General features: G+C 36.7%; 1 protein-coding gene across 9 annotated transcripts in view; it reads right to left on the minus strand.

The window, feature by feature from the left end:
• LOC106875848 (excitatory amino acid transporter 3-like) overlaps positions 1-25,572 on the minus strand; it is a 410,144-nt gene that overhangs the window by 206,043 nt on the left and 178,529 nt on the right. For all 9 annotated transcript variants that reach the window (XM_089355173.1, XM_052969531.2, XM_052969535.2 and 6 more), the window contains one exon: positions 7,622-7,733. In XM_089355173.1, coding sequence (XP_089211299.1) covers positions 7,622-7,733 — 112 coding nt within the window. The remainder of the gene's footprint in view (positions 1-7,621; positions 7,734-25,572) is intronic.

Genomic DNA, 25,572 nt, shown 5'->3' on the forward strand with positions numbered 1-25,572 from the left:
GGAACCTTTTGGCGATGAATATATTTCCAGTATTATGAACGAGTACGATTCATGAAGCTGAACCAATATTTACATGTGAGAGACACTAGCAGTACCCGAGTACGTGGAGAACTTTCAGACAAAAATTATGCAATAGAATTGATTAAGAACCCTTTCTTTAATTATGTTCCAAATATCACATTAATATGTTGATAAATAAAAAAGTTACAGGTGTTTAATGAGACTAGTCTAAATTCAAGATTATTTTAGAATTTAATTGAAACTCATGAGGGGTGTATTTTGATCAGAAATATAGTAACGAAAGGGTTAACATATATATGATTAAACGAGCAATTCTATTCTAGCCAAGTTGATTTGTTTTAATTATATTAACGAGCCGTAAACCCTGACTACACATAACAACATTTTATTTATTTATTATACCTATTTACGTAACCCAGATTTATACTGTATATCGCACTTAAACTTTTAAGAGAGTCCTTAATTTTAAACTAGGGCATTATTTGTAATCATAGGGACTTACTAAGTAGACTCAAATAGCGTTATTTGTTATGATTAATGATACTGGATATTACTACCAGGTATAACTCTTTCAACTAACATTGCCGGTCAACTGGTCATTTTCCCCACTCACTGCTCCATTCATCTACTTTGAAGCAACTGTACACACATTTGCCATTTTTTAAGGATGCAAAAATGTAAGCCTAAACACCTAATGAACCTTTTTCTTTTTCTTTTCCTTATCTTTTTTTCTCCTGTCAATATTCCTCTGGTAAAATTCAAATCATTCTGAGGATGTTTGTTACATGGAATGAGACAAACACGCAAGTTTACCTCAAAAATAACTGAAACAGCTGTAAATGTTATCTTAACCATAATTAAACTATGATTATTCAATACTAATGATCAACTTCCAATTGTTACATGTTGTCCATTTCGTCTCGTTTTTTATCTGAATATATTAAACCACAGTTTACCCTTTAAATTACCAGCTACCTTACAGCAAGGCTTATACATAGTTAGGTAATACACCAGTAGTGCCTATGGATACAGTTATCCCTTAGACGGTTGCATAACCTTTAACTCACAATTTCTTTATATATATATATATATATATAAATTTAATGAATGGAGTAAAACGCATATTTTAACTGCATACTTTTATTTCCGTCATATGTTTCGAAGAATTACAATTTATGCGATCCATAGGGATCGGCAATGTTAAAAATGTAAACTTCTCATCAGGAATCGCCGATTCCTATGGATCGCATAAATTGTAATTCTTCGAAACATATGTCGGAAATAAAAGTATGCAGTTAAAATATGCGTTTTACTCCATCCATTAAATTTATATATACTCAAGTACCCAAAATATCAAGGAGTTTCTACCTCATAAACAGGAGTTACACCACAGTCATTTTGTGATCTTTGCTACTCTGGTATCTATTAACCAATTTATTTTGTCCAAATTATTTATTAATTAGGCGAAAATAAATACATATAATAAAATATATATATATATATATATATATATATATATATATACATACACAAACACACACACACACATTATATACATATTTACAGGAAAAGGGTTCAACAAAATGTTCAAACTTTAAATTTATCTTTAAAAAATTGTTGTTTTACAGAAAAAGGTTTAATGTTGAGCTTTCAAAAGTTAGAAACTAGAATTAAAAAAATAAAAAAATTTTGATTGGCATTTTGTTGCCTACTTTGAAAAAATAATAGTTTTAATAATAAACTCTTCTCTTCCTCCTCTTTCTTTTCATTTTCTCCCCTCCATTCTATTTTTCAATCTTTTCTCTTCACCTGGGTCATCATCCTTCTTCCCAGACCTATCTCTTTCATGCTTCTTTTCCTTTTCCTTTTCTTCATTCCATTATTCACCTCCTTCCATCTTTCCTCTTCAAACATATCATTATTCTTCTTCCTGGGCCTACCTTAGTTTCATGTTTCTCCTCTCCTCATTTTTCTCTTCTCTCCTCCATTCCATTATTTGTCTCCTTCTGTCCTTAATCCCCAGAAAAATATTTCTACCTGTGCTTCTAAAAGAAATGATATAGTTAATCTTCATTTGTTAATAAAAGGGAATGAAGTAGTGGTATTTCCCCACCTTTAAAAATAAGATGTGTTTGCTAATGAGATGAGCATTTCAAAAAGTGCAACAAAATGTCAATTAAAATTTAAAAAATTTTTTTAATTCTAATTTCTAACTTTTGAAGGCTTGACATTTTATTAAACTTTTTTCTGTAAAACAACAATTTTTTTTAAGAAAAATTTAAAGTTTGAACATTTCTCCAAAGCAGGAAAATTTTTCCATTTAAATTTCTTGTTTTTTAAGATTATATTACATCATTTATTATTTAGATTATCATTCTAGTACCATTGCCATCATTAGCCCAATTTCTGGTTCACCCCCATACCATGTTGAGGTGATTGTTGGTTTTTATGGGGGAAGGGCCACCAGTGATTTTTAATTTTTATTTTATAACTTTTACTTCATAATTATCATTTAGGCTTGTTATTTCAATTAATTTTTTTCAAAAACAAAGCAACAATATTTTGGAAGGAAAATTGGCATTATAAGAAGTGTTAGTATCACTAACAGTATTCCATTTGTCAGCATAATTATAATTATTATTTGAAAAAAATACAAATTAAAAAACAATTTTCTTTTTTTATTTTGCATAAAGAATACAAGAATTCATAATATATGATAATATAATGTAATCACAGCAAGAGAGAGAAATAGAGACAATGGAGCTGTGCTGTATAATTGGTCAAGCACTGAACATGCTTGACTTAATAAAATGCTGGGTCGAGCTCAAATAATAAAATACAGGAGAGAGCTGAGTGAATTGTGAATATGAAGAGGTTCTTGAGTAAATAGTGTTAAAAAGATTTTATTAATCATTTTGCTATAAAACTTATATGAAAATAAAGGTTATAATACAATGATTAACGTATATGCAATTTTAACCAAGTTTAAGAAAGTTAATGGAAATTAAAGAATTGAATAAATCGATATTTCTAACTATTTCTAATGCATGCCAAGGTTACAGAATTATAGTCAAGGCTCATTTGAGCTCAACCCAACATTTTGTTGGGTCAAGCACATCTAGTGCTTGACCAATACATTTATTTAACTTGAGTATAATACACAACTGTTACATAAATATATGTGGTCTGATCAATGAGTATCTAGACAGTTGTCATAGTATTGAAGCTAAAGCATGCAGAGTGAAGCCACTTGGCACAGACTGACCTTGAACTCTGCTATGCAAGCACACACTTTTAATATTCTAGCTCACTTCTGCTGTTTACAGCAGTGCTTGGAAGGAACATATGTAGTGTGTGATCGTTGCAGTGACCATGGCAGAGAATCTGCATTAAATCTAGCCAAAAGCTTGGCGATACCTGCAGAAAGTGTATGGAGAGGAGTGTACGAGTGGTTCAGATGTTTCCAAGATGGCTGAAAAAATAACAATAGTGACATACATTCTGTGAGACCCACAACCAGCAGAACTGCGAAAAACTTTGCAGATGTGTGTGCAGCTGTGAGAGGAAATTGTTGAAATCCCATCCATGAGTTATCAGAAGATGTGCAGATTAGTTAGGGTTTAGTTCAGTCCATTATCACATGTCTGCCAAGTTTGTGCCAAAACTGCTTTCAGCTGACCAAAAGGACACTCAGGTTTCAATTGTGCAAGATTTCGTTAATTGTGTCGAGAACAAAGAAAACTTTTGGAAAATGGTCATAACGGGTGATGAATCATGGGTCTATGGCTATGACTCTGAAAAAAGGTTCAGTCTTCGCAGTGGAAGACCCCCAACATCTCCAAGACTGAAGAATGAGTCAAAGCAATGTGAAGACGCTGTTGACCGTTTTCTTCGACTACAAAGGGATTGTTCATCATGAATATGCTCCACCTGGTCGGACAGTAAACAAGGAATACTACCGTGATGTTTTGCAGCATTTGTGGGATGCTGTTAGTCAGAAAAAATCACAACTGCATGCATCTGGTGGGTGGTAATTGCACCATGACAATGCACCTGCCCATTCAGCACAGCTTGTGCAGTAGTTTTTGGCTAGGCACAGTATTCTCCAGGTCTGACAGCCACTGCGTCACATCTTGTGACTTATTCCTCTTTCCAAAAATCAATGCAACAATCACACTCTACACACGTTCCTTCCAAGCACTGCTGTAAACAGTGGAAGTGAGCTAGAACATTAAAACTTAGTGCACATGCACAGCAAAGTACAAGGTCAATCTGTGCCAAGTGGCTTCACTCTGCATGCTTTAGCTTTGTTACTATGGCAACAGTCCGGATACTTATTGATCAGACTACATATTCATTACTTTGGACATAAAACATATCTGATTATTCAACCCCAGACCACTCTTGAGCTAGCAGAACTATGATCAAAGATGTTTCAGCTTCACCAGCCAATCTGTTTTTCTGATACAGTATATCTAGAAATACATCATCAAATGCATTTTTTCTAAGAGACAGTAGGAAGTGATATGAAAGCAATCTAGCTGCTATTTCTAACAGATCAAGCAAACACATTGTCTCACATAATAACACCTGTACATCCCGCTGTTCATGCTACTCAGGTTGCCCTTGAACCCAGTGAAAAGGAAGATAAGTACTAATTTAATGAATTAATGAGAATTCGGAAATAGTGTTAATTAAATTTGACCTAGCAATGATCACTGGAAAGAAGAGACAACACATAACCAGAGAGAAGATATGACCAGGTTGGCGGTTTAACTTCTCTAGCGTTGTAAGATGGAAAGGAATAGGCAGAGTAGATAAGGAAGAAAGGACAGTAAAGCATGTTTGGGAGATAGAGGAAGAAATGTAAGAGCAAGAGAGGAAGTTACAGCAGTGTAATAGGGAAATGCAAACAAAAAGACAGAAAGAGAGAGAAAAACAGAGATAGAGATAGATAGATAGATAGAGAGAGAGAGAGAGGGAGAGAGAGAGAGAGAGACAGACAGACAGAAAGATCGATATGTAGAGAGAGGAGAGGACTCATAGATAGACAGGAGGATTGATACACAATTGACAGAAAGGGAAGGAGAATAATTTGAAAAGAGAGCAAACAAATATAGAAAGAGGAAGAGTGGGAGAGAGAAAAAGGAAACAGAAGAGACAGAGGGAAAGACAAAGAGAAAGAGATAGACAGAAAGAGAGAGAGACAGATAGATAGATAGATAGAAAGATATATATATATATATAGAGAGAGAGAGAGATAGAAAGATAGATATACAAAGAGGGGATGACTGACAGAAAGGGGAGGAGAATAAATAGGAGAGATTAAACAAACATAGATAGAAGAAAAGTGGGAGAGGATAAGTAAGAGTAAAATAGAGAGTTGAGCAAAATGTGAATATGAAGAGAGTCTTGAGTAAATAATGTTAAAAAGACTTTATTATTATAATTATAAGGCAGCGAGCTGGCAGAATTGTTAGCACACCAAGCGAAATGTGTAGCGGTATTTTGTCTGCTGTTAGGTTTTGAGTTTGAATTCCGCCGAGGTCGACTTTGCCTTTCATCTTTTCAAGGTCGATAAAATTAGTACCAGTTATGTACTAGGGGTCGACGTAATCGACTTAATCCCTTCCCCCAAAATTTGAGGCCTTATGCTTCCAGTAGAAAAGAATTATTATGATAATCATTGAAAATAAAGGTTATAATAGAATGAATATTTTAACATAAAGTATATGCAATTTTAATCAAGTTTAAGAAAATTAATGGAAATTAAAAAATTGAAAGAATTGATATTTCAAATGCGCAGCAAGGTTACAGAATTATAGCCTAGGCTCATTTCAGCTTGATCCAACATTTTGTTGAGTCAAGCACTAAATGTGCTTGACCAATATAAATATAAAACCAGTAAACTTAATCACCAAGATTATGAGACATTGGTTCAGACATAATCATGAAATTCCATATATAGTATGTAATTTTACATATCATCATCATCATCTTCATCATTAACATCTGTCTTCCATGCTGGTATGGGTTGGATGGCATGACAGGACCTGATGCATCTGAAAACTGCATCGTATCTGTTTTGGCATCATTTCTATTGTAGGATGTTCCTCCTAATGCCAACCAATATTTTTGTGGTACCAGTACTAGTGAGATCACCATGTATTGCAAAACTCAGATTGTCATTGATTGAACTGGGGAGCACTAGAGAGGAAGGCAGTTTTATGCTTGGTGATGATGAGTTAAAATATAGTAAGTCAGTATATATACAATAATATATAGCAGAGTTGATGTACTAAATCAGAACTAATTGAGGCAAGAATATTATTTGGTATTTAGATTTTCTCTTTTATTGGTGTCAGTCATTGAACTGTTACTATACTTGTCGCTGCCTTCTAGGTTTTTAATCACTTATATTGACTCTAGTACTTATTTCAGTTTGCTATTTGTTTTATCAATTTCCATTTGTTGAAGATTAGGTTACTTTTCGGCAGAAAGAGACACAACCTGATGCATCATTTTACATTGATACAGACATACATACATCAGACTTCTATAGTCTCTTTATATCAAATTCCATTCATAGGTACAGCATGGCTGCATGGTAAGAGGCTTGCTTCCCAACCACATGGTTCTGGGTTCAGTCCCACTGCGTGGTACTTTTGGCAAGTGTCTTCTACTATAGCCTTGGGCCGACCAAAGACTTGTGAGTGGATCTGATAGATGGAAGTCAAAAGAAGCCTGTTGTATATATGTGTGTGTGTGTATTTGTGTGTCTGTGTTTGTTCCTCCCCACCATCACTTGACAACCGATGTTGTTGTGTTTACACCCCTTAACTTACCAGTTCGGCAAAAGAATCTGATAGAACAAGTACTAGGCATACAAAGAAAAAGTCCTGGGGTTGATTTGTTCGACTAAAGGTGGTGCTCCAGCATGGCTGCAGTCAAATGACTGAAACAAGTAAAAGGATAAAAGAATGAAAGAATAAAGCATTGGTCAACCCAAGACACTTGCATCATATTCTGCATAGTAAGACTGAGTCTAGAACCACACCTCTTTACTTTCTCAGTACAAATCTTTCTGGGTTTGGCTTTACCTTTCATCCTTCCAGGGCCAATAAAATTGGTAGTAATGATAAAGTTTTTAAAATATATAACATTACTGTTTTGTGATAGAAAAGAATTCCAATATTTTAAGTAAGACTTCTTTTTTTTAGAATGCTAAACAAGAGAAAGGCTTTTCTTAAAACACTACAATTCTCTTCTCCTTACATTATACTTTTAATACGAAAATTTTAAAACTCTATGAAACTGATTCAATGACTAGTCTACTTGCATTCTAGTGTTTAATATTAAGTATCAGTAATTAACAATACCTACTCACTTTGGAAACAAATGACATTATACTGATATAAGGAATAATTATTTTTAAAATAACAAATTTGACAGACAGCCTTACTGTGTCATGCACAATCAATTGCAGTGTAAGAGTCACAATCAAAACTTGAATCAGGATAGTTCACTCAGTATGCCAGAGGCTTACCACCTAGGCTATAGTGGTGTGTACCATGTATATTAGATATTTGTTATGACTCACCAAGTATGTTGCTTCCATCAGAATAACCAATGTGTCTCTGATAAATGGTGTTATTTGCAAATTCCTCACTCATGTTCAGTTGTGCTTCAACTTTTTTGTAAGATGTTAATGTCTAGAAATGAAAATACAAATCATATTATAATTATTGGCACCTTTGTTTAAATGTCTATTTTTTCAGCATTTTCTTTGCATTTTAATATATATATTTTTTTATAGGTTTGTTCTAAATGAAGGGGTAATGGTGGCCATGGCTTTGGTAGGTCCTCTTTTGAGACTGGCTACATTGATGCAGTTAGCCTTTCTCTTGGACAAGTTGACAGCTGCAAGAAAAACATGTGTGTGTATGAATTTTTAGAGAGCCAAGTACAGGAGTGAATGAATCTATATTACATCATAGAGATGAATGAGTCAATATTACAGTATAGGGGTGGATCCACATAACACCACTCTATTAAATCCCATGTTATATATAGTGTGACATGCAATCAATCATCTTCTGTACTAGTAATGTCAAGTAGAGATAGAGGAAATCCAACAAGGAAGCTTCTATGTCAGGGGTTAGGAAACCAGGTACTGATTTATTTTGTAGAGCTGTTAGTTTGTAAAATTAAAGATTACTTATTTTTCTGAGCACAGAACATGCACTCCAGTGCATCTTAAGCATCTGCAATTCATCTATGGTACTGAAAAGGTTCCCTGTCTCCATCCCTGGTATATGTAGTTACTTGACTTTTTAAAAATAGCAGCCAAATTTTCCTCAAATTACACCACATTATCTTGACAAACAAAGAGGCAAGATACATTGAGTAATGTAGTCCTAAATACCTATGACTGAAAAAAGTAATTGCATCTCGATTACTTTTGATGAGAAGTCTACTCAATTAAAAGTGACAAGAGCTAAAAATCAACAACATTTAGATTAGCAGAAACCATCCACTTCTTATAGACATTTTTCTTAACTGATGAAAAGCAGGGGATTCATACAAAAATACAAATCACAACTGCATAAACTTTAGCAAAGTACATTCACCAACAACTACTCACACAAACTCATTCAACCACCTTCACATGTTGAATTTACACAGCTTACAACCTAAACTTTAGGCACAATCGTGACTGTTTCTCATATGACACTAACACACAAATTTAGTGGAGAACAAAATTCTATGCCAACATACGTACAAATCATAACCACTTGGCTACAAACAACCTCTGTCCACTTTATCACTTAACAGATTAAATTTAGAGAGCCTTGATAGTTTGAGACAGTCACCAGACACAATCGTTCAACAATGTTAGCCTTAACTTTCAGTGCAAAAACTACTGTCACATGACATGGACATAGCTGGGAACTTACAAAAATTTGTAAGCCTAGTTACATGTTCACCCTCTGCCAATCAAATTGTATCCAAAACAGATACTAATTTGAGCCATGGTCTCTCTAATTTTTGAACTTCAGTCAGAAACAAAACAGTTGTGTCTTTCTATCTCACTTAGCTTTTGAAAATCAGAAAAAATCTGTGAAGCTGGTTAAGCCTTTAAATATAAATCACCTAAAAGACTCCCATTTTCAACTCCTTTTTTCTATATTTCTACTTGTACATAATAAAATAACTTTGTTTTCTATATATACTTGCTACACAATGAACAAAAATGCCGCAAAAGCCCGACCAAAATGACATGTTGAACCTAGAGATTCAAAAAGAACTAAAAGAGATCTCCTCCAAGCTCTCAATCTTATCCAACAAAACCAACCAGATAGAGACCTACACTAAAGAATCTCTCAAAGTAAGAAGAAATACTGAAGAGGTAGTGATTATCCAAACCCTAAACCAGTAATGCAAAACTATAGAAATAGTAATGCATCAGATGCCAGAATAAAATTCAAAAACAGAGCAAGAAAATAACATTGATCTGTGACAACAAATCAATTAAAACACTCTTAAACATATATAGAACCAAAACCTCACAGCCTACAAATTTTCCTTTTGGCACTTTATTAAAGACTAGCAGAGATACCCAGCATTGCTCGGGATTAAAATGGCATAGTTTGTATAGTCACCCATATAGTTAACAAGGTGATACACAAAGGAGTCATACGCAATGACTGGCGTAGCAGCACCATAGTCAACTGCTACAATGGTAAAGTTGACGCTTTAGATACAAATAATTACAGAGGTATCAAGTTGTTGGATCAGGTAATGAAGGTCACAGAGAGGGTCAAAGCCCAACTAATTAGGGAGAGAGTCAGTTTAGATGAGATGCAGTTTGGGTTCATTCCAGGAAAAAGCACCACTGATGCTATATTTCTGGTAAGACAGCTGCAGGAGAAGTATTTAGTCAAAGATAAACCTCTGTACCTGGTTTTCGTTGACATGGAGAAAGCCTTTGACAGGGTCCCCCGATCCCTTATCTGGTGGTCAATGAGGAAACTAGGGATAGATGAATGGTTAGTGAGAGCTGTGCGAGCCATGTACAGGGACACTGTCAGTAAGGTGAGGGTTGGCAACGAGTATGGTGAAGAAGTCCAGGTAGAGGTAGGGGGTCCACCAAGGTTCAGTCCTCAGCCCCCTCCTATTTATTATAGTCTTCTAGGCAATATCAGAGGAATTCGAGATAGGATGCCCCTAGGAGCTCCTCTATGCTGATGACCTTGCTCTAATTGCTGAGTCACTATCAGAACTAGGAAAAGTTTCAGGTGTGGAAGCAAGGATTAGAATCGAAGGGACTTAGAGTCAATCTAGCTAAAACCAAAGTCCTAATAAGTAGGAAGGCAGACAAACCACAAACCCCTTCATGTAGATGGCCCTGTTCAATTTGTGGAAAAGGCGTAGGTGGAAACTCTATAAGATGTAGCCAGTGGAAGCTATGGACACATAAAAAGGTGCAGCAATATCAAAGGAAGGCTAACTAGGAAGATAGTTTTTGTATGTGGCAGATGCTCAGGAGCAATAAACACTGAAAATATGCAGAGAACAACTGCCACATTCCAGGGAGAAAAACTAGAAGTAGTTGATAGCTTCCGTTACCTAGGTGACCAAGTCAGTAGCGGGGGAGGGTGCCCTGAAAGTGTAGCTGCTAGAATAAGAATAGCCTGGGCAAAGTTCAGAGTGCTCTTACCTCTGCTGGTGACAAAGGGCCTCTTGCTCAGAATAAAAGGCAGTCTGTATGATACACGTGTACAAACAGCCATGCTACATGGCAGTGAAACATAGGCTGTGACTGCTGAGGACATGCATAAGCTCACAAGGAAGGAAGCCAGTATTCTCCGATGGATGAGTAATGTCAGTGTGCATACTCGACAGAGTGTAAGTACCTTGAGAGAAAAGTTGGACCTAAGAAGCATCAGTTGTGGTGTGCAAGAGAGACGATTGCGCTGGTATGGTCATGTGGCAAGAACGGATGAGGATAGCTGTGTGAAAAAGTGCCACACCCTAGCGGTTGAGGGAACCTGTGGAAGAGGTAGACCCAGGAAGATCTGGGATGAGGTGGTGAAGCATGACCTTCGAACATTAGACCTTTGGAAATGTGTGTGAGAAGACCCAGCAAGCCAAGTGAGAGCATAACCCATGGCCTTTGCCAGGTGTGTAACCAGCCCACTTATGTGTACCTTTCCTTCATCGGTCACTAAACTCTGCTTGCGAAGACTTGTTGAGGCAAGTGATATCAAAATCGAAATTGAACCAAATTTGACAACTGGCACCCGTGCCAACCTCTCCTTCATTGGACACTAAACTCTGCTTTCGAAGACCTGTTGAGGCAAGTGAAATCGAACCAAATTCGATGACTGGCATCTGTGCCAGTGGAGAGCTAACAGCACGATCTCAGCGTGATTATTGCCAGAGCAACTGTCTGGCTTCTGTGCCGGTGGCACGTAAAAAGCACCATTTGAGCGTGATTGTTACCAGTGACGCCCTACTGGCACTTGTGCTGGTGGCACATAAAAAACATTTGAGCAAGGTCATTGCCAGTGCCGCTGGACTGGCTCCTGTGCAGGTGGCACATAAAAAACACCATTTGAGCATGGCCGTTGCCAGTACCGCCTGACAGGCCCTCGTGCCGGTGGCATGTAAAAGCACCCACTACACTCTCAGAATGGTTGGCATTAGGAAGGGCATCCAGCTGTAGAAACTCTGCCAGATCAGATTGGAGCCTGGTGCAGCCATCTGGTTCACCAGTCCTCAGTTAGCATGGAAAGTGGATGTTAAACGATGATGATGATATATATATATATATATATATATATATATATATATATTACAGTTATGTTGAAACAGCTGATACAGTAAGTGCTGCATTGATGACAAACCATTTGTGGAGTAAATTTTAAAGCTTTGCATAAATGACAATTTGAGTTTAGCACACCAATTTGGACAGAATTATCATTTTCATAAGAATGGGATGGATCATATCTGAAAGTAGCTCCAGGTGTTGTGAAGAACAAATTTGTATGTGGTCTGTTTCTGAGAGCCATTCTATTGGACCTCTGTGTAATCTGGCATGCTAGACATTGTTTGAATGATTCAGCATAAAATGCTGCAGCATGCCTTTGCTGATCTTAGGAAAGTCTAATCTCCCTTCCTTCTTGGGACTCCATCAAACATGCTACAGCATGCTTTTGCTGATGTTGAGAAAGTCTCCTCTCCCTTCTCTCTTGAGACTGTACTTGACATGCTGCAGCATGCATTTGGTGATCTTTGGAAAGTGTCATGTCCCTTCTGTATTGAGACTCCATCTAACGTGCTGCAGCATGCTGTTACTGATATTAAGAAAGTCTCATGTCCCTTATGATTTGAGACTCTCACCTTCGATTTTCTGCAGAGATTACGTTTTTTCTTTGGTGGCATACTTTTTTCAATATTTTAAACAAAAAATTTTGAACATAGAAAAAAAATATACATTAATCTCTATTTTTGTAAGTAGTTGTATGTAGTATGTCTATATTTTTGTATGCAGTATAAATTAACAAAATATAAGCAAATTGTAAATACCTTGCAACCTTGCAACTTCTGCGATAATTTTTTTAATATAACTTGGACCTTCCATGTAATTGTTTTTTGTCAAGAGTTTCACCTCAAGCCATTCATGTCACATATGTATATGTATGTGTAAATGTATGTGCGTGTTTAATAATGTATGTAACGGGTGTGCAAAGATACACACACTCACAGACACATACATATGTGACGATACACACATATACACTCTCACATACATATAATAAGAGAGACACATACAAATATACATTCATGCACGTCAGATGTCACATGTGTATATGTATATGCAGATGTGAGTGTATGTTTAATAATGTACCTAACACAGAAACACACAGTCAGAGAGACAAACACTCATACACCCACATACACTCAGAGACACATACACTCTCATATATGTGACGTGGTCATTGTCATGGCATAAAATGTCCTTTACTATCTCATATGTATCGAACGTCCAAACACATACACATGAAGTGAAACAATATTATAGTCTTATTTATTTATTTATGTGCCCTTTTAAAGCCCAGCCAGGCTCATGGGCCTGGATTCCCGGTTTCTATGGCGTATGTGTTCTCCCCAGCTGGACGGGACACCAGTCCATTGCAGTGTTACTCAAGAAACAGGAAGAAAGAGTGAGAGAAAGTTGGGGCAAAAGAGTACAACAGGGGTCACCACCAGACACTGCCAGAGCCTTGTGGAGCTTTAGGTGTTTATGCTCAATAAGCACACACAATGCCTGGTCTGGGAATTGAAACTGTGGTCTTCCGACCGCGAGTCTACTGCCCTAACCATTGGGTCATTGCACCTCCACATATTATAGTCCTATCACATTAGAATTAAAAGTGAAACAATATTACATCACACAAGGAAGTCAATTTGTGGACAGAAATTACAAACCCCAGCTGTAAAAGAAAATAGGTTGAGCGAAAAAACTTAGTCACTTTAGGATATCTTTTTCTAATGCATGAACACTCAGTGGCATGGTTGAATTCTCATTTGTTAGTAATGAAGGCTTATTGGTTGTATCATAACGGTTTACAACAGAGGGAGAAGTGTAAATAGTGTATTTAAGTAGACGAAGTGCAAAAAAGTTAACCCTTTTGTTACCAACCCGGCTGAAACTGGCTCTGAGTACAAATGTCTTATTTTCATAAGTTTTGTATTAAAATCTTCTACCAAACCTTAGTCCTATTTATGTTCCTAACACTAGCTGAATGATAACTAAGTTATTTTACTAAATTCTTTGTTATATTTAAAGTAATTGAAAGAAACACAGAGCATCTCAAAATAAATACAGTAATATTGTAGGGATAATGTACAAATAGCATGAAGACAAAGATATTTATGCATGACAGAGAGGGAGAAAAACAGAGAGAGAGAGTGAATGAGTGAAAGAAACAAACAGACTTAAAGAGAGCAAGTATTGCAGAGGGTGTGAGAAACAGAAGACAAAAGGTAGAGAATCGCTAGAAAACTGCAGAAGTCAAAGGGAGAGAATCAGCTGAAAACTGCAAATTTTACAGAAAAACCCATGTGAAAAACTCAGTTGGTTTCTCGCATTATGCAGGAGCTCTGGGCAAAATGTTATAGTCCATAACCATCCTTAGTATATAAGTAATGTATGTGTAAAGTCTGATGAAAATCAGTTGAAAACGGTAGAAATGCATATGTACTACACACACACACACACACACACATCCTTTGTCTTATATATATAGATAACAGCAGAATGGAATCCTCCCCAAAAACTACAAATAAAGCCAATTTCTAATGAACCCAAACAAAAACAAAAACTTAGGAAAAAGATGGCTTTAGACAAGTTCTGAATGGAAATCAACTATTACGATTAATAACAAATTCCAAGAAAAATTCAAAACAGGCACAGGAGTAGCTGTGTGTTAAATAGCTTGCTAACCAACCATATGGCTCCGGGTTCAGTCCCACTGTGTAGTACCTTGGGCAAGTGTCTTCTACTATAGCCTCAGGCTGACCAAAGCTTTGTGAGTGGATTTGGTAGACGAAAACTGAAAGAAGCCTGTCATGTGTGTGTGTGTGTGTGTGTGTGTGCGTGTGTGTGTGTGAGTGTGTCCCTAACATCACTTGACAACCAATGTTGTTATGTTTACATCCCCATAACTTAGCAGTTCGGCAAAAGATGCTGATAGAATAAGTACTAGGCTTGCAAAGAATAAGTTCTGGGGTCGATTTACTCAACCAAAGGCGGTGCTCTAGCGTGACCACAATCAAAATGACTGAAATAAGTAAAAGAATAAAAGAAAAACTGATGTACAAATGCAAAAACAAATTTCAAACATATCTCAAGGCCTAATCCTGGAAAATACAATTAAACTTTGGAGAGAAAAATGTAAAAACGAAGAATTAGTATTTCTCATCAATGAAAGAAAAGTGTTCTTTGGTTCACCAATTACTTTTTAAAAAATGTTTTTTTATAACTGTATGTTACTTTATATATTTTTGTGGTACTAATTCAAAATATTAAAGAAGGTCTTTCCCATTACCTCTAATGATAAAATATACCATAATTATTCGTAGTTAAATCCACATATGGTAAGAAAAAATAAAGGAATATAAATGAATTTCATACTTTATTTAGCAAAATGAAATGGTACAAATGCAATTACAAAGTGAGAAAATAGATTTTTACAAGGGTTCCATTCATTTTTTAGGTTCAATACCTTAAAATTTATTCTTTTTCTCTTGGAAACAACACCTGAAACTCTTTCACCTGTGAGTATTTGATGGATATTGATGATGCAACATCCAGCAGTAGTTGACCATCATATTGACATTCCATTTTCCCTGATATCTTCTTTCATATCCTTTATGTGATGATGAAATTTTCCCTCTGCCTCTCACTCACATCCCCCAGATTTTCCAGAAAGAAATTCAATGGGCACATAGAAAATGAACTTTAATGCTCATTTCACATCCTAAGGCCTCAAACTTTTCTAGCATTCTTTCCACTATATCTTCTTAGTTTTCAATCCTTGTGATTACCAAAAAAGTACATTGTAAAAACTAATCAATGCATCTTTTTTGAGAATCACAAAGAGATATTTCAAAATTTTCATCTTTGACAAATTTCCTGATATCTGACCATCTTCAACTATGGCATCTGATAGAGCAGGAAATGCTGCACAATTACTTGAAGCTTTCTTCATCCTGTGACAAAGCTTTCATGAATTGCTTTATGAGGCTAAGTCTTATGTGTAAAAGAGGCAAAAAAACCCTTTTCCGATCAACCAAACTTCTTTGAAGGATATTCTTTGTTCCTGGTATAAGCTTATCCCTACTTAGCCATTCTTTTTTAAAACCAATGAAGTTTCCTGGCTCTACTGTCCCTTTTACACAAGAAACAAGGAAACTCTGTACTATCTGACTGTTGTCCAAGCAGCATGCAAATTATTTTCAAGTTGTCAATTTTGAATTTGACCTTGTATAAAAGTGACATCAAATCTTCATGTTTCCTTCATGATCCCTGAGTGTCCAACAGGGATGGAAACATTTATTACCATTATGCAGTAGAACAGCTTTAAGATTTCTCTTTGAAGAATCAATAGTCACTATTTTTGAGAGCAGTAACTTATGCTGAATTTTCCTATTAGTTCTGATGGATTTTTACAATAAACCAAATTTTCTTGAACATAAAGAACAAATTCTTTTTCATAGTTACAATACCAATAGAATGATGCATGAGGAGTTAAAATATTAGATTTAAGTCTGGAACATAAAAGCTCTGCTGACTCCTTTGTGAGCCCTAAGTCCCTGATTAAATCATTTAATTTGCACTGGCTGAATAGTTGAGGTTCTTCATCTTCACTGCTATTAAAGTCTTCATCATCATAGCTATTTCTGCCTTCTGACTCAGAAATTTAGTGCATGTCTTCAAGGTTTCCTGGTGGTGATGGGACTGGTGGTGATGGGACTGGTGGTGATGGGAACATCTGGTCCATGGGCAACAGGTTGCAATTCAGATGGGAGACTTGGATAAACAATGTTTTTTCCACTCTTCAAATTGTGCTCCTGCACCTTACATGAGCAAAAGTAATAGTCGTCACCTAGATTTTTAGGCTCTCTCCATATCACTGGAACACCAAAATAAAAAGACTTCTTTGTACATTTTATCTGTTATCTTAGTTCTTCAACACAAATTGAGCAGGCCTTATTTTGGTCTCCTAATTTCACACCGAAGTAGGCATAATAAGAGTTTTTAATAAATTTAATATTCATAAACTTGCCACAAATGTAACAAAAGTTATCTGGGATTGTTGCACATCTAGAAGATATCTTTGCTTCAAATTATGTGGTAACTCATTCCTGAAGAAAGTTAAGAAAGTTAAAATTCAAAAATCCCATTCACAACTGACTAATCAAGTACTTAAAAATGAAAATTATATTCACCAAATTCATCATCATCATCATCATTGTCATTTAACGTCCACTTTCCAGGCTGGCATGGGTTGGACGGTTTGACTGAGGACTGGTAAGCTGGGAGTCTGCACCAGACTCCAATCTGATTTGGCAATGTTTCTACAGCTGAATGCCCTTCCTAATGCCAACCACTCCAAGAGTATAGTGGGTGCTTTTTACATGCCATCAGCATGGGAGCCAGTCAGCTGGCACTGGCATCAACCAGGCTTGAATGGTGCTTTTACATACCACCAGCATGGGTGCCAGTCAGGCAGAACTGGCATTGGTCATACTCAAATGGTACTTTTTACATGCCACCAGCACAGGTGCCAGTCAGGCAGCACTGGCATCGGCCATGCTTGAATGTTGCTTTTTACATGCCACCAGCACATGTGCCAGTCAGGGGACACTGGCATTGGCCACGACTATAATTTCACTTGGTTCAACAGGTCTTTACAAGCACAGCATATTGCCTGATGATTGAAGGGTACTTTTAAATGGGCCAGTTATGTGACACTAGCATCAGCCACAGCTACGATCTCACTTGGCTTGCCAGGTCCTCTCATGCACAGCATGTCTCCAAAGGTCTCGGTCGCTTGTCATCTCCTTGATGAGGCCCAACATTTGAAGGCTGTGCTTCACCACCTCATCCCATGTCTTCCTGGGTCTATCTCTTCCATAGGTTCCCTTCACTGTTTGGGTGTGACACTTCTTCACACAGCTGTCCTCATCCATATGCAACACATGACCATACCAGTGCAGTCGTCTCTCTTGCATACCATATCTGATGCTTCTTACATCCAACTTTTCTCTCAGGGCACTTACACTCTGTCATGTATGCACACTGACATTACACATCTAGCAGAGCATACTATCTTCATTTCTTTCAAGTCTACGCATGTCCTCATTAATCACAGCCCATGTTTCACTGCCATGTAGCACGGCTATTTGCACAGACAATTCCAGAATACTCCAACAACTAAATGATTCAACTAAAAGAATCCAAGTTCTCCTTCCTGCTAGACTGAACTTTTTCCAGAACTGAAGATTACAACATACACAATGGATAAAAAAGTAACAACTTAAAAAACAATTACAGATAGAAGCAACCACAATCCAGACCTACAAATATACAAATTCAATACAAAAGAGTATATAACAACAGAGAAAATATCAATAAATATCAGGTCATTAAGAATGAAATGTCTGATTTTGAACCGAAAGTTTATTTTACTCTATCTCATTGCACCTACATTATCAACACAATTTTGCCATTCTATTGGTAGCTTATTTATGCTGGCAGCAAAGAATTCTAGAGAGCAAGAGGTGATGAAATCACAAAAAGCTGTTTTTGTATCTTCTTCAGATTTGAAGTTTTTTCCTTGCAAAAAGTTGTCTAAAGCCTTGAAAAAATGATAGCCATTTGGTGCAAGGTCTGGTTAATATGGTGGATGACAGAATAATTTCAAGTTCAGTTCCTATAACTTGTGCAACGTGAGGTCGAGCATGTGTCTTGCAAGAGAATTGGCCTGCTTCTATTGACCAATCTCAGTTGTTTAATTGCAAGTACACTCATCATTTCAGTCAATTGGTTGATGTATACATCTGGTGTAATTGACTTACCAGGTCTCATGAAGCTGTAGTGCATGACCACCAAACAGACACCATTAGCTTTTTTTCGTGTTTTAGCACTTCATCTCTATCTAACCACCATGCAGAACGCTTGATATTGTTGAAAAGAATCCATTTTTCATCACACATAACAATATGATGCTAAAATGGTTCACTTTTATGCTGTGACAACATTTGATGCTCTTTCAGTTCGTGTGATACCCATTTGTCCAGCTTCTTTACCTTGCCGATTTGATTCAGATGGTCCAATACAGTTGGAATTGAAACGTCAAACCTTGCTGCTAACTCACGCATAGTTTGATGTTTCGAGCTGTCTGGGATGCATTGGTTCCACAGTGGAACTCATATTCATAAACAACATGACTTTTTGATCTATCCATGGGTTCACAAAAATTGATTTACAAGAGAAAACTCACAATATAATCAGACACCATGAAATGCGTTTCAAAAAGTGATGATGTAACTCTTCAATGTTGTAAAACAAAGAATTGTCAGGATAAAACATTAGAGTTAATGACTGTCAAACTTGGTGCATTAAGAAAATTGAACTTTTCATTCTTAATGACCTGATAGTAATACACGGATGAATTCAAAACATTGTTGCTTAGACCCAGCTGACAGAATTCTTCACACCCATTGATACAAACTGAAGATGAGAAACCAAAGATAATTAACCTATTCAAAAGAACTCTTTTAGTACAAGAAATTAACATGCTCTCAAAAGGCCTAAAATTTACTCCAACACCACAATACCCTAAATCTAAAGAAATACAGAATCATATTTTATAGTTCAGTAGCAATTGCACCTAACAGAGGAGTTATTTGATAAAAAATACAGGGACAAAAAAGCAGTTGCAAGCCTATGAAAAGTAAGAACAAAGCATTAGATAAATTTTGTGATTTTTTGTCCACCTTCCCATACAAAGAACTACTACACTCTAAAATCAAACCCAATACCATTTGAAAGGAACAGAAAATTATACATGAACTCAAAAACAAATAATAATTAAGGAAGCAGATAAGGGAAGTGCTGTAATTATTATGGATGCTGAACATTATAAAAGTGCTATATTATCTCTACAACAAAATACAACCAATTACAAAAAGGTAAACAGTTACCAAAAATCAAAGACGATGACAAAACTTAACACACTCATTCACTAACACCTAAAGGGTTTAACAAACGATGTGACTACCTAACTAATTTTGAATGCAAAATTAGCTACTTCTATGGTCTCCCCAAAATTCACAAGAACCAAACTATTAAATCTTTAATAGTTGTAAAAAATCAAGTTCAAGTTGTATAAACACACAACGTCCCACCGAAGACCAATTGTAGCAGGTCCAAAATATGAAACATACAGACTCAGCAATTTTATAAATACACTCCTGAAACTGGACCTGTTAAACCACCTCCCGAAAGTTATCAATAAAGATACCATTATTGTATAATTTTATGCAGTAAACCTCTATACCACAATCCCATACCAATATTGATTAGAGGTAATAGGTTTCTGACACAAAAAATCCCTGACAGAATAGAAAAGAGTTTCATAACCAACAGATTCAAATTCATCATTGAAAACATTTTTTTTTACTTTAATGGCAATATTTACATGCAAATATCTGAGACCAAGAGGTTTACAAAAGTTTCTCTGACTTATGACAATTTAGTCATGGTATACATGGAAGTCCAGAAATATGAACAATCTTAATTAAAATATTACTTGATGACTGCCTGCTTCTGTGGATGCACATATTTGACCAGCTTATTGATTTCAAAACCCTAATTAACAGTATAAATAATAGTATTAACTTCACCATGGAATAGAGTAAAGCTCAACTACCATTCATGAACATTCTAAGCATCAAAACGGAGACAAACATTGAAACGTACATTCATTACAAAAGCAGAATCCAAATAATACCAGCTGTTCTCCTAATACCATCCCAAACACACAAAGATTAATATTTCATTTAATTAAGCAAGAAGAATCTGCACAACAGTTTCAAATTTCAAAACTTATAATAAAATATTTCAAGAATGAAAACAAATACTACCTGTGGTAAGTAGCTTGCTTACTAACCACATGGTCCCGGGTTCAGTCCCACTGCGTGGCATCTTGGGCAAGTGTCTTCTACTATAGCCTCGGGCCGACCAAAGCCTTGTGAGTGGATTTGGTAGATAGAAACTGAAAGAAGCCCGTCGTATATATGTATATGTATATATATATATGTGTGTGTGTGTGTTTGTGTATCTGTGTTTGTCCCCCCCCCCCCCAACATCGCTTGACAACCGATGCTGGTGTGTTTATGTCCCCGTAACTTAGTGGTTCAGCAAAAGAGACCGATAGAATAAGTACTAGGCTTCTAATGAATAAGTCCTGGGGTCGATTTGCTTGACTAAAGGTGGTGCTCCAGCATGGCCACAGTCAAAAAGACTGAAACAAGTAAAAGAGTAATGTTAATAGCCAATAGAATAGAATGAGTCAGAGCAATAGATATTAAAAAATTACAAAAAACAAACAGCACACCCATCTACTGCATCCAACTCCTGTATGTGTGTAATATATCCAGGGTTCTGTATCTCTTGAGAGACTTTTGTGTCATCTGCATAGCTAGCAAGGGTGGCTATCTGAGTAACTGAGAGGGCCACTATGAATAGCAGTGGCCCTAAGACAATACTGTGTGGACTACCACTCATTATTTGTGACTCCACTGGCCATCACTGAGTGACTTCTACCTTTCAAAAAGTCATGTAGCCACTTTTCAAGTTTTTCAACAAAGCTAAGATCATGTAACTTGTGACATATCATACCATGGTCAATTTTACTTAAGGGTTTTGCAAAGTTGAGATATATCACATCCACATTTCAGTTGTGTCAAGCAGCATCTACCTGGTTGAAAACTGTGCTGGGTGCCAGTCAACAAATCATTCTCTTCAAGGAACACAATTAGTTTTGTTCGGACAATTCCTTCCATGACTATGCTGATGTGTGAAGTCAGAAAGAGGCCAATCATTTTTAGCATCTGCTCTGCTTCCTCCTTTATGGATAGAACACATTATTCCCTCCTTCAATTTGCCTGGGACCTTACTTTTTGCAAAGAAGCTCTGAGAAAAAAGCTGCAGTGGTTTTGCAAGGGCTCATTTGCATGGTTTGAGAAGGAGTGCTGGGAATCTATCGGAGCCAGCATCTGAGTTTGCATCTACCTCATCTATGGGCAGTATTATATCTTCTTCAATTATTACTGCCTCCTCGGTTACAGGCGAAGTAGTAAAGAACTTCGCTAGTTTATTCACTTGCCTGTGTCCTAAAGGGGTAGTGAACAAGGGCCCGGGAACACCTGCACCCCCTAGAATTTTCAGGGGGTGCAAGATCAAAATTTGCACCCCCTACATAATCTTACCAGTTTCAGAAAAAAGTGTCTAAAATCTATTGGTATAAAATGCTTAAGTTCGATCTCGTTTCAAAACAAAGAAAAATAAAAAAATAAATAAATAAAAGTGATGAAGCTTGCATAAAATTCCTTAGGGAGTTTAGGACCACTAATTTCTGAAGGAAAGTAGCGTCAAAATACAAAAAAATAAGTGACAATAACAACAGTAGCAGCAACAATAACAACAATAAAACCATCATGTATGGTTAATTTTGAATATATAGCATTACTTGAATTCTTGAAGACAGCTCCCACCCAGTTTCTGTCTGTCAATACTTCTCTCCATCTTTCAGATCCACTCCCAAATTCTTTGTAATTGGTGTTGCTAAAGACTTAAAACACCGTTGACTGGATTCGACCGTTTGACCCCAGTCTAAAAATAAAACCCCTTCAAAATTCTTTCAATACAAAACGACCATTTAATACTCCATACCATTATTTGCTTGACCACTGCCTGGGTAAGTGCCTTTTTGGCACTATCATGCTATTAGCTGTCAGAAGTGAAAGTGCTCACTGCTAGTGAAGTATCTGTCTGCCTGCATGCCTGTTGCTGGCCTGTCGATTCTTTGGCTACTGACAGCTAATACCATGACTGGCCGGAGCGAGCTATATGTCTGTCTGTCTGTCTCTCTATCTATCTATCTATTACTCGAAAGTTATTGGAACAAATTTGACACCTATATCCATGCGTTTGAAACACACAACACAGAGTATAAGGGTACTCGCGTCCGCGCTAGCTAGTCGTGAGTGGTCGATCCTATTATTTTTAAACTTCAAACTTCATTTGTTTTCTATTTTGATAAATTCTCACTGTTGAAAATTATATTTTTATATTTTAAATAATTTGCAATTTCAGGAAATATGTTTTTATATTAAATTTGTGTTTTCTACTCACGACTAGCTAGCTCGGACGCGCGAACTTTCGAGTAATAGATAGATAGATAGAGAGACAGACAGACAGACATATAGCTCGCTCCGGCCAGTCATGGTATTAGCTGTCAGTAGCCAAAGAATCGACAGGCCAGCCACAGGCAGGCAGACAGACAGATACTTCACCAGCAGTGAGCACTTTCACTTCTGACAGCTAATAGCATGACAGTGCCGCCTTTTTTTTCAACTCCAACCTGATTCACTTTTTCATTAAATCTTTACTTTCCTTTTGTCTTTATTCCTCTCTATCTGCTTGAGTTCCTTAGGAAATAGTTTCCTTTTTGCGTTACTACTAACACATCGTATCTTAAAGACGTAGTTTAGGCAGAATACCTTGGTATCTTGCCTTAATTCTGTCATATTATTAACCAAAAGTCTTCCTGCCTATATATAAAATAGTATCTGCGTCATATCTGTTTCCGATACTGTCCTGCTTTTTCGTTTTATATAGAAAACGTTGATTTAATTAGTTTGATAAGTGCCTCTGCACGAAACTCTCGAACCTTCAGTCACTACGTAACTTTCTCCGATATCTAAATCTATACTGGCGATGAGGGAAAGGGCGTTAGTCAGCAGGTAGCAGACAGCAATCACTCGCTTTCTCTCTCTCTCTCTCACTGAGCGTCGACGTTCGCGCGCGCGCGTTCTCTCTTCGGTTCGAGGTGCATCGCGTGCGGGCGTTCGTAACAGTATTTTACAGAAATAAGAGAAATGGTTATAAAAAAAACTATAAATACCGATCGGTTTTAGTTACTCATTTTATACTGTTCGTTCATTATAAGAAATTTGTCTGTAATTTCAACCACTTTCATTTTCTACAAACCTTTAAAAAATAAACATAAAGACTTTAAATAAACATACTCTTTACTCTCTTACTCTTTTACTTGTTTCATTCATTTGACTGCGGCCATGCTGGAGCACCGCCTTTAGTCGAGCAAATCGACCCCAGGACTTATTCTTTGTAAGCCTAGTACTTATTCTATCGGTCTTTGTTGCCGAACCGCTAGGTTACGGGGACGTAAACACACCACCATCTGTTGTCAAGCGATGTTGGGGGGGGGGAAAACACAGACACACAAACATATACACACACATACATATATACGACGGGCTTCTTTCAGTTTCTCAGCATAAACCTCTCTCTAGAGAGACAGAAAGCGAGTGATAAGTGACATGTGTTTTTAAGAGAGAGAGAGAGAGAGAGAGAGAGAAACAGCGAGTGATTGCTGTCTGCTACCTGCTGACTAACGCCCTTTCCCTCTTTCTTTACGGGCATTTAGAGAACTTGCACCGAAGGATCGCCATATATATATATATATATATATAGACCACGATAATCGGCTCGGGATTCTCCCCAATGACTTTACTAAGGTCACTCGGGGCCCCAATTCGCCATGAAACCATTTGGTAGCTGGTATCGTTACGAGGTCTATTTATATTTACCCACTTCTCTACCTGTAAAGTAAGCTCTCCTCCAGTTATATGGTTTTACCGTATATTATCATATATATATATATATATGTGTGTGTGTGTGTATGTCACCCCAGCATTGCCTGATAACTAATGTTGATGCGATTATGCCCCTGTAACTTGGTGGTTCGAAAAAAGAGGTGATAGAATTAATACGAGGCTTCCAAAGAATAATTCCTGGCGTTGATTTGTTCAAATAAAAGACGGTGCTCTAGTATAGCCTATCGTTTTTTGAAGCATATTGGATGGGACGTCATGTTGCTGGTTTTGCCAATAAAAACACAAGCACTATTTATTTGATGTTCACTATTTATTTTTCAGGTTTTTTGTTCGACCAGAGTTCTTTTGTTACAATTCAGTGGCCTTATACGTGGTTCTATACTTATTTTTTCTTTCTTGTGTCTGCCCTTTTTAATCATCTGCCATGTTGTATTCAACAGAAATTCAAAATCTTATGGGAAACTTCGTAAATCTTGTAAGGGAACTTGCTGAAGAATGCAGTGCAGAAGTAAGTCAGTGGTTTAAGCGTCGGGACAATTTCCTCTCTGATACAACTCAAAATGAAATTTTAGAGGAATATGCTCATAACATTTTACATGAGATCAAAATAAAAGTAGAAAATTCCAGATTTATTGGCATTATATGTGATGGTACCACTAATTGCTCTGGCATGGAACAAGTATCAATCACTGTCCGGTACGTTTCTGAAGACCTGAATGTCAATGAGGATTTTCTAGGTTTTTATAATCCCCCTCACTGCTCTTCGAAGACACTGACTAAGATTTTTCTAGATATTTTTTGTCGCCTAAACATTTCACTTGATTCAAAGCTATGCTGTTTTTCATTTGATGGTGCAAGTACCATGAGTGGAAACATTTCAGGTGTACAAATGCGATTGAAAAATTTGTTCCCAGGTACATATTTTGTACACTGTCCTCCAAGAAGTTAGTTCTAAGTTTACCTTTGTAGCTGATGCACTGAACTTTGTTCATCAACACGCCATTTTTGTAAAAGTCACCAAAAAGAAAAGCACAATGGACAAATCTTTGTGGT

This window comes from Octopus bimaculoides, chromosome 7 (genome assembly GCF_046866305.1).
Source record: "Octopus bimaculoides isolate indiv1 chromosome 7, ASM4686630v1, whole genome shotgun sequence".
NCBI classification, from domain to species: domain Eukaryota; kingdom Metazoa; phylum Mollusca; class Cephalopoda; order Octopoda; family Octopodidae; genus Octopus; species Octopus bimaculoides.